Source organism: Poecilia reticulata, chromosome 11 (assembly GCF_904066995.2).
Source record: "Poecilia reticulata chromosome 11, P_reticulata-male-v2, whole genome shotgun sequence".
NCBI lineage: Eukaryota > Metazoa > Chordata > Actinopteri > Cyprinodontiformes > Poeciliidae > Poecilia > Poecilia reticulata.
Genome location: NC_088840.1, coordinates 7739014 through 7756044, shown reverse-complemented (window position 1 = coordinate 7756044; position 17031 = coordinate 7739014). Strand labels below are relative to the sequence as shown.

At 37.0% G+C, this 17031-nt stretch overlaps 1 protein-coding gene and 1 long non-coding RNA gene across 4 annotated transcripts; one reads left to right on the top strand and one right to left on the bottom strand.

Moving 5' to 3' along the window:
- Positions 1-1996: 1996 nt before the first annotated feature.
- LOC145553730 (coagulation factor XI-like) lies at positions 1997-12927 on the bottom strand. Of its 3 annotated transcripts, XM_081612603.1 has the most exons (11): positions 12821-12835; positions 12551-12596; positions 6386-6468; positions 6153-6309; positions 4276-4385; positions 4026-4188; positions 3827-3945; positions 3610-3742; positions 3397-3503; positions 3108-3264; positions 1997-2663 (listed from the first exon to the last, which is right to left on the bottom strand). In XM_081612603.1, the coding sequence occupies exons 3-11, from the start codon at positions 6438-6440 to the stop codon at positions 2558-2560; spliced, it is 1107 nt and encodes a 368-aa protein (XP_081468729.1). In that variant the 5' UTR covers positions 6441-6468; positions 12551-12596; positions 12821-12835; the 3' UTR covers positions 1997-2557. The 3 variants fall into 3 exon arrangements, with proteins under 3 accessions (XP_081468729.1, XP_081468730.1, XP_081468728.1); XM_081612604.1 differs by having other exon boundaries at positions 12551-12927; XM_081612602.1 differs by lacking the exons at positions 12551-12596; positions 12821-12835 and adding an exon at positions 12153-12252 and having other exon boundaries at positions 6386-6471.
- A 2838-nt stretch (positions 12928-15765) lies between these two features.
- LOC145553731 (uncharacterized) lies at positions 15766-16995 on the top strand. Its single transcript, XR_014089769.1, has 4 exons — positions 15766-16204; positions 16380-16517; positions 16626-16731; positions 16822-16995. It is a non-coding gene; the product is annotated as an uncharacterized LOC145553731 (long non-coding RNA).
- The last annotated feature ends 36 nt before the right edge of the window (positions 16996-17031 follow it).

The window sequence follows — 17031 nt, the reverse complement described above, 5'->3', positions numbered from 1 at the left end:
CAGACAATGTTCCGTGAGCAGGACGATCACCGCCAACATTTGAGGGAATTACGCGCCCTTCAACAGGACTTTGAGCGCTTAGAGCAGGCAACCAATATCTTGACGCGGGAGAATTCCAACTTGTGGAGACGAAAAGCCACCTTGCAGAACAAAATCACCACCTTGAAGGAGAACATCACAACCTTGGAGCAGGAAAACACCATCTTGGAAGAGGAAAACACAACCTTAGAGCAGGAAAACACGGCCTTAAAGCAGCAAAACACCAACTTGAAGCAGCAAAACACAATCTTGGAGCAGGAAAACACTACCTTGGAGCATATAAATACCGACCTGCTGCTTGAAGTGGAACAGCTAAACCAAAGGCTGAGGGACAGAGAGGAGCAGCACAACCAGCAGCCATCTCAATTGGAAACACCCGAAGACAGTCAGTCTCTTTCAGACACGCCACAGGAGCAGCCGTCTGTATTCAGACATGTGGTCAGGGGCTTCACCAATACATTTGTGAAAATGTACACAACAGGCACACTGAGGTATTGGGTTGAACTTTAGTACGTCTAAAGTTCAACCCAATACCTCAGTATTGAAGTATTGAAGCCTGGAGTCATGAGGGCTCCAGGCTTCATACTTGATTATTGGTGGCAGAAAAGCTTATATATATATATATATATATATTCTTATTATGTCGGTTTTGGTCCTCCATAGTTTACATGTTCTCCCAGTAGATGCATAGGTTCTCTCCGGGTACTCCGGCTTCCTCCTAAAGTCCAGAAGCGTGACTGTTAGGTTAATTGATTTCTGTAAACCCATCCTCAGGTATGGATGTGTGCATGCATGGTTGTTTTGTCCTGTCTGTCTCTGTGTTGCTGGTGACCTGTCCAGGGTGTACCCTGCCTCTTGCTAGAGATAGACACCAGCACCTCTCCTGACCCCACTGGGGACAATGGTGTAAGAACATTTTTCTATAGATCATCCCAGGTCTTTTGTCAAGCTCACAGCCTCTCCAGTATTTAAGCACCTCATTGTTAGTCATTAGTTGCCGGTTCGTCTCGTCGCTTTTCTCGTTTCTTCCAGGTCTCCTTGTGATCTTCCGATGTCTCCAGTTTGTCTTTGTTTTGCATTTTTTTTGTTCCCTGGACTTTTTTCATTTTTCTAAGTTTGATTATTCGTTTTTTTCATTAAGTATTCTTAAATTAACCATGCCTCTCACCTGGTGCTCTTAGGTCTATTTATGATAGGAAATGTTTATGTCCATATCACACAATAATAACACATACAAAACATAAAATAATAACCACACTATTTTTCCTCAGGTATGGATGTGTGCATGCATGGTTGTTTGTCCTGTCTGTCTCTGTGTTGCTGGTGACCTGTCCAGGGTGTACCCTGCCTCTTGCTAGAGATAGGCACCAGCACATCTCCTGACCCCACTGGGGACAATGGTGTAAGAAAATGGATCCATAGATCATCCAGGGTCTTTTGTCAAGCTCACAGCCTCTCCAGTATTTAAGCACCTCATTGAGCATTGAAATTAATTTTACTATCACTTTTTTTTTGTTGCTTGTTTATTTCTACAAAATTTTTCTTTGTTAGAAAAATGAGGGGATTATAGGCAGGGCAGCATCAGCGTATCTTAGTTCAAAATTAGCACTTAAACCTTCATTTATTCATTTTTTAAAATTAATTGATTGAATGGAAAACTTTTTTGTTCAGTGCTAAGTGTTAGAGTCATAATGCGGATTATCAAAGCTCTGTGGTGGTTGTTGTCAGAATGGTTTGTGATGTCATTTAAATAATATCTATGGAAGGTCTTGGTTGTATTCTGTTGAATCACGACCTTCTGTTCTAAACATTTGGACATTTGCTATTTTCATCATTTGTTTTAAGAAATATTGAGCTGGTATCCAGCTAATTTTGAAACATATTTACCGACTTGCTTGTTCAAGTGCTAAGGTTGGGAAAAAATAATGGAAAAATGAACAAACTATCCACACAGAGCTGCTCCTGAATCATTCATTTATATCAGAAGATATCACAACAGTCATACTGTGAAACATGTAAATAACATTTAATAAATGTAACTGTTTGATCATAGATTTCTGAAAAAATGTGATGCGTAACCTTGGATGTCAGGATTTTAGATAACATTTTAGCCCGCATCAGATTATTTTTTTGCTAAATTGATTGAAAGCCCAAGTAGTCAAAAAAAAAGTGTTTTACTAGTTTACACAACTTTAAAATCAGACTGAAGCAGACATTAGCCTTCTTAAACTGGGTAAGGAGACTCTATTCCCTATTTTGACAAGTTCCAGTGATATAGATTTTAAAATATAGCTGAGCACTTAGTCCTGATTCCACAAATGCAGTGAAATGGCCCGCACACCATAATATGAAAATTGAAAGTCAGCACTGTATGATTTATGGAAATCCATAGATAATAAGAATAACTATTTCCCAAGCACTTAAAATTCTAAGCATTTGACAGTTGAAAATTGGAAATCTAGTAATAAAAGTTGTGTAAGAAAATCAGTGAGTTTAGAGCTTAATGCAGCTGCAGGATTCAAAGGAAATAGTTCCTCAGAGTGAAGCCGGACACCACGTTAGCTAGGTTCATCACTTTGGGAGGAGCAGGCATGGTGATGACACGCTTCAGATAGCAGAGACGGCTGTAAAACAAAACAAAGGGAGTATTTTTAGTTTAAAGCCCTTTAGCTAGCTATCAGGCCTTATTGTACAACAACAACGATAATAAGGTTGTCTGTTATTAAACTTAGTGAAACTGTATTAATTTAATTTATTGTTTCTGTTTGTACTGAAACAGATGCTGTCATAAACACTTCATGAGGATATTATGATAATTATCAAAACCATTCAGGATAGAAAAAGCATTGTTTAAAACATTATCAAGTAAATAATTTAATAAAATTGTAATTTTATAAACTGGACATCTCATATTTCACCATCCTCTTATTAATAAGTCAAATAAGTCAAAATGGGAAATGTTTGGAAAAAACAGATAAAATTAATAAAATACAAATAATTAAGATGGATCTGTTTACTGAATTCTAGCTAACATTGAGTTTTGTTTAAATGTATGAGTGTTGTTGAACCTTGTGGTAATGAAGCTGTAGAACTGGCAGTTGGGGTCCGAGGTGCAGGCGTTCTCACACGACTCAGCGTCGTTCAGTGAAAAATAGCGAATGTCAGAGTACGGGAAATCCACTCCTTTATACATTGTAAGTTGATTTGGTGAGAATGGATTCCTCTCTGGAACAGGAAGTTTGCAGAAATGGAATTTAGTTTTTAAGCTAACAGGACCGTCTGACAGAGACTGTGTGTTTTTTCTTCCAGCATGACTTTTCGCTAAATGCTAAAGCTAGTTTTGCGTTGCATACATACCGTTACGCAGCGGACAGGATCGGGATGGCAGCCCAGATGTGATACCAATCCCATCTTTGGGGGCCATTGTATTTGGATTGTTCTTCAGATAACATTTAAATTCGTTGCTAGGGAAACAAAAGATGTGTTTTTCATTCTGTTAAAAAGGTCTCCAATATTTTCTCTTGCTATCGTCTATTCTTTATGTTTGAAAGTAAAACCAACATTGTTCACCTGACAAAAGAGAAGTAAGTGCATTTTGGGTGAGCGGAGCACAACACCTGACAGAGTTCAGGAGAACCAGCTTGGTGAACCTCGATGTCGGAACCAGGAAAGTTAATGTTTGGGAAAAGTGTCTGCTGGCACTCTGTAGGAGGCAAACAGTACAGTTAAAAGGCTGAGGGATGACATCCTGATATTATTATTATCTTGTTAGAGAGGGGTTGATTACCTGTTTGATAGGATGGAATTATTTGTAATTCACGAGAAAATCCAGATATTCTGTCAGCAACAGCTGTGACAGCTGGTGTTCTTGCTACTGACCAGCTGTATTTAAGGTGGCACTTGTACCTGAGCACAAATAGGTTTGTCAGACTTGCAGAATGTCTACAGTCAAAGCAGAAAATATTTTTTAACTTCTGCTACGCTACCGGATAGTTGTGTCGCTAAACTTCCCATTGATGAAAGTGAAGAACTGACAGAAGGGATCCTCAGTGCAGGCTTTCTGACACGCCTGGTAGTCTGCTGTGAATAAGGCTCTGTAATCTGCTCCGGGGAAGTCCACATCCTCATAAACTTTGGATAGTGATGGAGCTACCAGGAAGTAAACAACAGTGAAACGTTTTACTACTTAATTACCATTTGATACATGTCAAATGTTATAAATGGCTGTGTGCTTACTCGGTAGTGGATTGCAGGACTTTAGAGAATAACCAGCAGTGGTGCCCTGCTTGGGATTCTGAGTGGCTGGTCTTCCTGAGGGCGTGGACTTAAGGAAGCAGTGGTAGTGTCTGGTGAGAAGACAGGGAGTTTTCAATCTGTTTACACCCAACACCACAGTCTGCTTTTCAGTTATAAATTTCAAAAACAGACAAAAGTTTCTTATTGTTTTGCTTAGTCATTCATGACTTTGTTTTGTTGCCTCTTGGTGTAAAACAAGGGACCTTCTTTTGTTTTAAATTAGAGATGTGTCTGTCAGTTTTTTCCCTGCAGATTCTGATCACCCGTGAGGGCCGATCACCAATACAGAGTATATAATTATTATTTTTTTAATCGTAAGCCCTACCGGTTACATTATCGGTATGTTTTCTGTCTTTAACAGAATGAAAACATATGAAGGCTCTGAAGAGGCTAATTAATGCAGAGTCAAAATAAAACCTCTCAACATTACCAAAAAATTCAAGTATAAAACTTAGCATTCAAAGGCAAATACTGGATCCATTACAATAAACAATCCAGAGTTACTGAATGAAAACTTCCTGATAGCATGGCGGCTAGCTGATTACTGCTAGTTCTGATTGGCTGTTTCTGACAGAGCGGAGTAATTATGCAGAACAGGGAGGAGATCGATTAATTTTTTTCAGAGATTATCTGTCTCATGTTAGGACAGCGAAAGTTTTAATACTTATGTAAAATGTATTTTTTTAGGTTAGATGCTGCAGCTTTAAGCAGAGGGTCGGTGTGAGAGTCACTACCAGGTGGAGCAGAAGTGGCGCTCCATCTGTGAAATATTACTACCTGTAGCGCGTAGCAGCGGTTCAACAGCGAGAGCAGAACCAGTGTCTTACATCGCAGCTCGAAAGACTTAAATTATTTTGCGGGTTATTTGTTTAGCTTTCTGACCGTCATGCTAATCCGGGTGAGTGTTTGTAGCTGTGCGCTGCTTTACCTGCTATCTGATCCTCCATATGTCTTTTTTACTGCAGTGAGCCTCGATGTAGCCAAACTCAATCAAGTATGGCATTGTTTTTATGTCGTATTAGCTTCGTTGTGTTGATGCATTTTGACCTGCTTCACCCCCGACCCCGAGGTAATTTTCCATCGCAACATGCAAAAGTCCCCTTTCAGTTATAGTTCCACATCGCTTAGGATTTGTTGCTGTGCGTTTGCGCATTGTGAAAGAAAGAGGAGACCAGCTGCACAGGCAGGCTGCGAAATGAGATGCAGGTGATCGGTTTGTGTGATTGGCACCAAGAGACCGTGATCGGCGATCACCGATCAAACACTTTTTCACGGAAATCGGCCAATTATGATCGGTGGCCGATCAATCGGCACACCTCTATTTTAAATATAATTATATACCTTTAGAGCACAGCATTTTTTAAATTAATTGTATTACATGTATACAGTTTAACCCAAAACAATTAATATTTTTGTTGGATTTAGATTTAATGTCATCTCTTAATTTCCTAAACATATTCCTTCTACAGCTTTTCAGACTTCAGTAACTTTTAGCTCATCATCAAAGTAAAATCCTGATATTACCAGGAGAAACTTGTAAAACATTAGTCAGGAGCTACGAGAATGACTGGGTTATGTTAAGCCATTGCTCTTGAATCCATAGAAGCCATTTTTGTTTAATAAAGTGAATAAAAATATAGAAATATGCTTTAAAAAACATGATGCACCTTTCATCATGTTTAATTGCACTTTTAGAAATACTTTTCTCACAACAGATAAAATGGAATCATTTGATGTCTAAATCTGTCACAGATACAAACAAGGTTTTTTTCAGCACTGAAACAAATAAAACATGTTCATCTCTGTTGGTCGTGTACCTGTTATCAACTCTGCAGTCAGGACCAATAAACGCCCAAAAGAGGCACGACGCCTCCTGGGTACAGAGGAACTGACAGTGTTCAGCATCCGGAGAGAAAAGGATTTTGTTGTCTGAACCTGGAAAGTCCCAATCCCTCAGAAGTCCTGGGTTGCATCCTGAAAAAATATTAATATAGACCAGTTTTAATATTAGAGGAAATAACACCATCTGAAATTAATATGCAACTATTACCAAAGCTGAAATCCCAGAAGTGGAGCAGAGCCACTAAAATGAAGAGAGTCTTCATCTTGTCAGTCGGTCAGCAAGGAAGGTCTCTGTGGAAACAGCAGCAGACGATGATGTGTTTCTACAATGTCAGGAACTACCTGAGGAACGACTGCAGGTTATGTATTTATATATATGATGGGGGTGTGACTAGAGCTGGTGTTGTGGAAAGGCGTAGCTCTGGATCACGTGGTGTTAGTAGTGGTTGTAGATCACCTGTGATTGGGTGATGGGGGAAGTTTGCTGACCGCTTTAAGTTGAATGATTTTTTTTGTCTTTGATCTCTGTTTAAACCTGCGGATCCGTTTTTATTGCTGCTTTTGGACACAAATGTCTGTTATTCACTGATGTTCTGCCTTGGATTTTTTTTATGATATTGAGGAAAATAAAATAATCTTAACTGCAGCTTGGATTTAAGTTTTAATCAGCTGGCGCATCAACAAATGATTCCCCTATTCAGCTGCTCGGCGACTTTGTTTGACAGTCGCTTGTAGTTGGACTTTGACCAAAAGTCCAACTACTTGGACTTTTGGTCAAGTAGTTGGACTTGACCAAAAGTCAAGTCCAAAGTGAGCCATGCCGGCTCACTTTGAACATTTTTACAATATATAAAAATATATCTGCAGAACATAGTTGCACCTTGTGTTGTTTCAAAAATTAAAATAAAGCACATCGCAGTACACAAGAGGAGAGTAATCGTGTTACATTGACAGGCACTTTCACTACTCAAATATTTTCGTATTGGATGTCAAAGAAACCAGATATGTCTCATCAGTGTTTTATAAAATAGGTCTGCAGGCAACTTGGGGATGAGGGCCTTGTCCAAGGAAAAATTGATATGTGACAGGAAAGGAATTGCCAGGCGATTATTTTTCCAGTGATCCCCCAGTCATGGAATTATCTAACTACTTCTCCATCAATTTGCAATTAAAGCTTAAAGACACCAAGTCTCATAAGAATATCAGAGATGGACAGGGATATTTTATTTGCACAGCACATTTTGAGCAACAAGACAATTCAAAATTCTTTACAAAATTAGAAGTGTTAATTGTTAACCCACTCATGGCGAGACGGGAGTCAGTTAGATCCCACAAGTTTTTTTTATTGTTTTTATTTTATTGAGATGTGCTTTATTTAAATTTTTGAAACAATACAATATGTGGCTCAGTGGATTTCAGCGTAAAACTGTGATAGGAATCGTCAGCGATATTATAAGGAAATGGAAGAGTTTGGGAATGACAGTAACTCAGCTACATAGTGGGAGGCCACATAAACTGACGGAGCGGCATCAACAGATGCTGAAGCATATAGTGCAAAAGAAAATGTAAAACAAAAAATTTTATTTTGACTATTATCTAAATATTGTGACTTGTTCTTATATGATTACAACTTTATTTTATTCACTTCCAACTTTATTCTGACAATAGTATGGCTTTATTCTCATAATTTTATTGCTTTATTCTCATCATTGTGATTTTTATTTCTGATTTTATTCTTAGTGTATCCATTGAAGAGTAATAGGGCCATTTTTTCTATATATACTGATAAGAGTTCAAGCTAAACATGTTGAAGTTTGTTTTTGTAGTGTGACATATTGTAAAAACCTTCAAGGGATATAAATTCATTTCCAAGGTACCACCCAATCCCACTTTTGTTTGGACATAGAATGTTTTTAAAACGTTGCTGAAAAACGATACTCTGTTTGGAGACGTGTGCAAATATCTGGTCTGAATCCAACAGGATATTTAACCAATTTTCTAATAAGCCTATTTGACTTGTTTTGTTTCCTGAAAAGGATCGCTTGCTTTTTTTTTTCTCTGTGTGTTGACATTCATTTTGTGAATGTGTCTTTCACATTTCCTGGTCAGAGTGTGTGTGGGGACATTTTGTATAAACTTTTTTTTTGGAGGTTTACTTGTATCTTTTATTTAGCTGATTAAAGTCTTGGGAGATGGTTGTTAACCTACAGAATAAAATAACATTTCATTTTGACTAGCCATCACTGAATTATAAAACGAAAAGTGGTTTCTTAGCTTTTTATGAGAATCTAATGAAACCTGTAAAAAGAACTGGTTCAAGGTTTTGTTTGTGACCTAGTTGTCTTCAGGCTCTGGAAAAACCAACCAATGTTCTGCTCAGTACAAAACACGCTTCACATCATGGAGTCAATGGAGTTCAGAGCTTTGTAGAGATGATAACAATTAATTTCTGGTGTGTGGCTGCTAACGTGTTGCTTGAAAATTAACAATAGTAAAAATGGCATGATGATGAAATTCCTTTTTGGTTTTATAATTCAGTGACCAATAAAAGTGAAATACTTTATTACGATCAAGTAAAGATAGGTTTATATTTGATGTGTTGAATTGTGCAGAAAGTGCTGATCTCGCCCTCGCGGGTTGTCACAGTGTCTGGTTGTGTAACTCAGAATATATTTTTTTTTTAACTGCGCAGTTCACGAGCACCACCAATGGTGTTTGCACAGCAGCTCTTGTATAATCCTTCTATGGAGGCTAATTTTATGAGAATATGACTACAAAATATGCCTTAACTATAAACGTAATATCGCTGTCTTGGCTCGCGTGCTCAACACGAACTTTCAAAAGCGCGACTATAACTTAATGACAGGGCCATCCCAAACCTCCATGGGACCCTTAGCGAAATTTGGTTTTGGCGCCCTCTAGTTCTGCTAACAGTGTGGACTGGCTGCAGTTAGCAGTCCAATAATTAGATCATTCACACACCTGCTATAAACTTATTGCATCTCTAGCAGTGCTGTTTACATTATATACATGCAGTGATGGGAAGTAACGAAGTACAAGTACTTCGTTACTGTACTTAAGTACACTTTTCGTGTATCTGTACTTTACTTAAGTAGATTTAATAATGGATACTTTCTACTTTTACTCCACTACATTTTACAGTAAGTATCTGTACTTTCTACTTCACTACATTTCTACAAAAGTGTTGCGTTACTTGTTACATCCAAGTCGCGTTGCGCTTTTTTTCCGTTAAAATGTGAAGTTCAGGGACTTTAAGGTGGCGCCGTAAAATCCGAGCAATAACGTGACTTACGTGTCTGTTGTCACCCATCGCCTGTCCCTTAACTCGCACGCGGAGCTCCAAGACATGCGCAGTGGTTTCCTCTGAGCGGGAGAAGCTGTCTGTCTAATCGTCAGTAATATAATAGCGCTGCATAAATCGATATGGCGACATGTAAAATCAGCAGCGCTTCACTTTCACAGACGGTGGGGACTTGGTCCAACTTTTAGCATCACTTGGAAGGAAAGCTTAAAGAAAGGTAAGATCTGTGGACTGTTGCTAACAAAGCTAGCTGTACTGAGACACATGTTGCATCTGCGATGAAAAAAAGTTGTCACTCATGCGCTCAATTATTGTGTGGAGATGTTGACTGCGGTGTCGCATATATGGGACAACGCTGTGACCAAAGTCTGCATTGATATGACATTCAGGAACGATCCGATTCTTCTGGACGGATCTTTACTGATTAAATTGATTTCATATTTGATATCTAGGTGTTGTATGGGAATGTGGATCTTTCAGATTAATTTGAGAAGCAATTTTGATAGGTAAAAGTAAAATTTTTTGTGTCACGTAGCGCGGGGTGCTGGTCTTGACTTGGTCTTGGGAAGGTGGTCTTGACTACAACTCTGCTATGTGGCTCCTTGGTTGCCTGTCCTCTCCCATCTACCCCCTTTCCATCCCCTTTCTGTTGGATTTCTTTAAAAATAAAAGCCACTAGTGGCAAAAAAAAAGTGAAGTTCATGCTATGTTAGGACAGGAGACAAGATGTTTCCATCCCTGAAATTATGATGCATAGAATCACATTTAAGTTTAAGCTATGTTACAGAGTAAACACAATAAAAACATGCTTTATCTGTGGCATTGTTTATTAAAATGGCACATTTCTAAAATTAAATATGATCGGTTCACTTAATGATATTGTATTAGGGATTAGGTAATGCATTCAGCAAGTACTTTTACTTTTAATACTTAAGTATTTTTAAAAGCCGGTACTTTTTTACATTTACTTAAGTACATTTTTTGAGTACTTTCTCCACCACTGTATACATAATAAAGGATACATTTGTTGGCCAACTGATTTATCGACCAGTTGATTTCTGGGCGCCGATTTCCTTAATTTTGCTGAATAGTGATTGGCCAATACTTACATGTGAAGCCCATCTTATCCCCTAATCTTATCTTCATCAGCAAAGGTTTATAAATGAGTCTCTGTCCTCTTCTGCTCTGCAGTGAGAGGTTTGACCGACAGACTGGCCCACCAGGTCAGGTCTGAACATTTACAATTAACAATATTCACCCCACTGTTGCCAACTCACCGACTTTTTTGCTATATTTAGCTACATTTCAGACAAAAAAAAAATTCATATCGGCCAAAATCAAAATCGGCAGGTCAGGCATTGGTAACCAGGGATCGGCCAGAAAACTGCAATCACTGCAGTCTAACACACATATTCATGACATTCTTTCATTAAATAAATTTCTCAAAAGCGTTACTCCAATAGCTAAACATTTAATTTATACCAGGCGAGTCATTCTCCCCTGAGAATGTGGACCGGTACCGATACTGGTCTGATGCTGAGCCTTCAAATGATTTTAATGAAGTTTCACATAACTTAGAAGTTGATGTAAAAATAATGTTTGTTTTAGCCGCAAAATGATTATGCTCAGCAGCAAGCAACAAATCCTAACTACAGCTTAGAGCAGCTCATTGATGAAGCAGCTATGTAGCCTGACGTAAAAACATTTTGCTAGACAATATCAAACATTGGGAAGTTTTAATTATTGTTACCAAATGTTATCAAACACGGCGTTTTGAAGCCAAAAATACCTCAGAAATATACAGAGCCAACCATGAGAATCAACTCATTTAAAATTTAAACTCAGTTTCACACAAACATAAAGACCCTACCATAAATGTTTGGCGGTTGAGCTGGACTCTTCCAGGTCGCTATTAGGCTAATTTTCTATTAGCAGCTTTACAAATCTTTTACATTACATCACCAAGGAACATTAAAATAAACCTTTATCTTGGCTTTTTTTATTGTTCCTTTGTCTTTTCTCCCTCTCTGAAGGATAAGTCCTTTTTTTGAGACATCGTTTTGCTTACTTGACTTCTGACCAGACCTTTGGACCTTTGGATGCTCTGCTCATTGCACCAGAGCTCATGTTACAGGCGAAGTGTACGGTACCTGCCGTGACCACCAGGGGCCCCCAAAAGCATTTTAAAAAAAAAAAAAAAATTATTTCTACATACATTATCAAATATATTGTAAAAACAAATCATTTCATAGTGAAATTGTGTGTTTTTGATATAATGACATTAAAATGATTACTAAAAACAAACAAACAAACAAATATCAGCTCCACTGAGGGGGCCCTTTGTGGCACTGGGGCCCTAAGCGGCTGCTTAGTTTGCTTCTGACTTGTGCCAGCCCGGCTTAATGAGCATGACTTCACTCATGCTCATTAAGTGAATGAGCATATATGGAAATATATGTATTTCCATATATTTTGTGAATGTGCATTTTTCATATTGTGTGGGCACATTTTGTATCAATAATAGTTTTGTGAATTATACATAGGTTTAAGCTAGTGTGGCCTATGTGGTTCTGGTGGCTTCTATTGGTATAGCAATGAATGACAAGGAGCTGCTCAAGTTGGCATCAGCGGGGTTTCTTTAATTCTCCATCTGCATTTCACAGAACGGGCATGGAGGTAAAGTCAGTCTCTGGCATAAAACAAGCTCCTCGTCGGTGATCCTCATGGCTCTGAGGATTACCCATAATACAGTAACTACAATAAGATCATTACAAATTACAGTGATCGCATAGTGGATTTTGTTTTACAGTAAAAGAACAACCAGTGAGTGTCTTATACAGAGAAAATAAAGTAACTAATTAAAATATTCTGAAAAATAAAATAAAATGCTGACATTTTATTTACTGATGCCATTTTTATCTTTTAGTTTATATAACCTTGCGTTTTAGAACAATGCAGAAACATAAATGAACTACATCATTATATAAAACTGTTAATATAAAACTCAGTCTCATGCTAACCATCTGCTACAGGAGATTTGGTAAAACATACCTGCATTTCACAGAACGGGCATGGAGGTAAAGTCAGTCTCTGGCATAAAACAAGCTCCTGCAAGGAGGAGCCATAGTGTTACCGCGTGGGAAATTCCCACTGCACTTTCCCACGAACTAAACATTCTCAAACATGACAAAAACGACATAATAACAGAACTAGCGTGACTCAAGCCGAACATATTTCAACAATATGCAAAAACGAAAACCATAAACACATTGCACAAAATGCATAAATAATATTTCTTTATGACATGGCAGAGACACGTTACCTCGTCGGTGATCCTGATGGCTCTGAGAATACCCATAATACCCCGCTCTTTCTAGGTGAAGGCAATACAACTTTTTACCAGCAGATGGTGCATTTTAGCAGGATTTAACCCGAACCATTTTAACTATGTTACACTAGCAGTTAGAGTAGATAAATGCAAATTTACCATAGTTCACAAGTAACTTGTGCATTTTTATAATTACACTGTATTTATATTGAAAATTTGCCATTAAAGTATTTTCATTCTGTTTTTATATTCATATGTATTATGTTTTATCTATCTGACAGTCTATTTGCTGTAATTCATTCTATTCTTAATTTGTACTCAGGTTGAGCTCAGTGTTGTTTGCACAGCACATTTTGAGCAACAAGACCATTCAAAATTCTTTACAAAATTAAAAGTGTTAATTGTTAACTCACTTATGGTGAGACGGGAGTCAGTTCGATCCCACAAGTTTTTTTTATTGTTTTTATTTTATTGAGATGTGCTTTATTTAAATTTTTGAAACAATACAATATGTGGCTCAGTGGATTTCAGCGTAAAACTCTGATAGGAATCGTCAGCGATATTATAAGGAAATGGAAGAGTTTGGGAATGACAGTAACTCAGGTACATAGTGGGAGGCCACATAAACTGACGGAGCGGCATCAACAGATGCTGAAGAAAATGCAAAAGATGGAAAAGAAAGTTTAAAACTAAAAATACAAGAATGTAGTCATAAAATTACAAGAATAAAGTTCTATGAGAATAGAGTTGTAATAACGCGAGAATAAAGTCAAAACATTACAACTTTAGTTTCAAATTATTTTGTTTTTCTTCTCGTTTGACTTTATTCTGGTAATATTATGACTTTGCTCTCATATTTTGACTATTATCTAAATATTGTGACTTGTTCTTATATGATTACAACTTTATTTTATTCACTTCCAACTTTATTCTGACAATAGTATGGCTTTATTCTCATAATTTTATTGCTTTATTCTCATCATTGTGATTTTTATTTCTGATTTTATTCTTAGTGTATCCATTGAAGAGTATTAGGGCCATTTTTTCTATATATACTGATAAGAGTTCAAGCTAAACATGTTGAAGTTTGATTTGTAATGTGACATATTGTAAAAACCTTCAAGGGATATAAATTCATTTCCAAGGCACCACCCAATCCCACTTTTGTTTGGACATAGAATGTTTTTAAAACGTTGCTGAAAAATGATACTCTGTTTGGAGACGTGTGCAAATATCTGGTCTGAATCCAACAGGATATTTAACCAATTTTCTAATAAGCCTATTTGACTTGTTTTGTTTCCTGAAAAGGATCGCTTGCTTTTTTTTTTTCTCTGTGTGTTGACATTCATTTTGTGAACGTGTCTTTCACATTTCCTGGTCAGAGAGTGTGTGGGGACATTTTGTTTTTTTTTTGGAGGTTTACTTGTATCTTTTATTTAGCTGATTAAAGTCTTGGGAGATGGTTGTTAACATACAGAATAAAATAACATTTCATTTTGACTAGCCATCACTGAATTATAAAACGAAAAGTGGTTTCTTAGCTTTTTATGAGAATCTAATGAAACCTGTAAAAAGAACTGGTTCAGGGTTTTGTTTGTGACCTAGTTGTCTTCAGGCTCTGGAAAAACCAACCAATGTTCTGCTCAGTACAAAACACGCTTCACATCATGGAGTCAATGGAGGTCAGAGCTTTGTAGAGATAACAATTGATTTCTGGTGTGTGGCTGCTAACGTGTTGTTTGACAATTAATTCATTATGATAATTAATTATTTCATTTTATTCAGTATAAATTAAATGCCAATATTTTATTACGAGTAAGCAGGGACATGTCTATCGGGCATGCCCCGATAGACATATCAACATTAAATGTAACATCGTTATTATTATTATTATTATTATTATTATTATTATTATTATTATTATTATTATTATTATTATTATTATTATTATTATTATTATTATTATTAAACATTTTGAACAACTGTACAGGATCATGTGGCATGTATATACATAAAGATGATAAGTCTTTAGGCTTAAGGCTCACAAAGTTATAAATTAACAATAATGACAAAAAAAGTAAAATAAAATATAAATAAAAATAAATGAAATTTGTCAGACATCCAACAGAGGGAAAGCAGAATGATAAGTACAGACAGAAAAAGACAAAGAGGGCACTTGTTTTCAAATAAATTCACATCATTATAGGCATCCAAGAGCTGTAGGCCACGTTTGTTTTTCATCAGTTTAAAAGATCTGAAGTGGTTGTCCATTAGAAGGTTTTTAAAAGCTGAAAAGTCAGGTTTTTTATTTCCACATTTACTTGAGGGGACGAAGAATTTGGCAAGGATCAGCAGGTTAAGTATGAGGTTGGTTCTTCTGTCTCTGTGGGTGGTTCCAAATATTATATCCTCTCTTTTTAAGGGAAGATTTAGGAAAAGTTTTGTTTAGATCCAGTCCTGAAAGTTTCCCCAAAATGTCCCAGTGTGCACACAATAGAAAAAGAGATGATCTGTTGTTTCAATGTCATTATCACAAAAGGTACAGCTGTTAGTGTCAAAGTTGAATCTTTGTCGTAATAGTTCCATTGATGGAAAAATATTATTGAGAATTTCAAAATTAACTTCTTTAGCTTTAGGCCAAATGGTGGCGGTATTGCGCACTTTCATTTAAAAAAATGGCATAAAGAGAAGAAAAAACTTGAACACAGGGAAGATAACAGACGCTGTTCAAATTCGCCATTTTTACTCGCATAATATTGCCTTAAAAGTAGAGAGGACCATGACAATAGTTACTAATTTTGGTAAATTCAAGCTGGTGACGTCCTAGTCCGAGTTAGACGACAACACAACGGGACAACAACCGATGGAAATGAAATGTGTGTCACAAAAGGAGCCTGGAGGGACGAAGGCTGCTAAGTGTTGCTAGCTGGTGGTAAATTTGCTTATTAATTATCTTCATTTAATTATAAAGAGTGCAGTAAAGATATATAACTTACGTTGGTTTCATAAATAATAATTTTACGAATTTTATTGTGACTTGTATGGTTATTACAATAGGAATCATTCAGCTTCATGTTATAACTGCATGGAGGCTGTTTGTTGCGACTTATACTTTAATTCATAAACTTCACCTGGTTTTAATTAAGCTCCATAAGACAGAGAGACTTTGATATTGTGAGGTTGTTGTTCTAACTCGTTCATCAATGATTTTATCTTCAACATATGTTTGCAGTCTAACTAAGCAAATGAAGATGAAAGAGGAAGCCAGAGAAATCAGGTGTTAGAAAACCTAAAGACTTTTCTGTCTCAGAAGAAGCTCTGACTCCACCAGATCACCAACCAGCTCTGAGGATGAACCTCCACATCGTCTTCATGGTGTAAGTTTGTTTTTTCAATGAGGAGCTAGCTACATTTTCAACAACAAAAACTGCTGTTACCAACACCAAGTGCTTAATAAACATGATTTGATTTAAAGGTAACTGGAAAGAATTTTTCTCTTCTTGTTAATCTAACATTTATCTTTCATTTTTTTTATTTGTTGTTGACTTTCAGGGCCCTGTGATGGACTGGTGACCTGTCCAGGGTGAACCCTGCCTCTCATCTGATGGCTGCTGGAGATGGTCACCACCAGCCCCCCTCACCACCCTGCAAGGATCAGTGTGTTCAGATCATGGATGGAAATATTTTAAAGTAGTTTGTCTCCTTAAGTCCACACTTAAAACAGCTTCACAGTTAATGCCAACATCAACTGATTCTATGACATTGCTGACTATTTTTTTCTACTTCTAACATAAACAGGCAAAGAAGACACCCAGAAATGTTTTTCCACCCCAGGCATCCGGTCCCAATCATCATCAGTTCTGATGATGTCACATACATGGCGAGTCCACAACATCTTGAAATTGTAAGTATTATTTTTTTATTTGGCATTTTTCTGTTCTCTTTAAATACAAATGCTTTCTCTGTTTAATTGCTCTATTGTTCTTTTCTGTAGGTTTCTGTAAGATGCAGTGAACGGGAATGTTCTGTCGTTGATCCTCACTCATGTTAGGAACATACCAACAGTGTCATGAAGCGTCATTCAGTAAATAATGAAAATTTTAACGAGAATTTGCTTTAAAAGTTGGATGACAAGTGTTATGTTTATGACAGTGTCATGTCAGTCTTATGCACATCCCATCAAAGACAGTGTTATCAAAATGGC

Bases quoted from the DNA above. Each gene is read 5' to 3' on its own strand.
- LOC145553730 (XM_081612604.1), bottom strand. From the start codon at position 6,440: ATGAAGACTCTCTTCATTTTAGTGGCTCTGCTCCACTTCTGGGATTTC. The intron at 4,386-6,152 runs GTACACGACCAA...TCTTCTCACCAG, and splicing joins GACTGCAGAGTTGATAACAG to ACACTACCACTGCTTCCTTA. The intron at 4,189-4,275 runs GTAAGCACACAG...ACTTCCTGGTAG, and splicing joins GTCCTGCAATCCACTACCGA to CTCCATCACTATCCAAAGTT.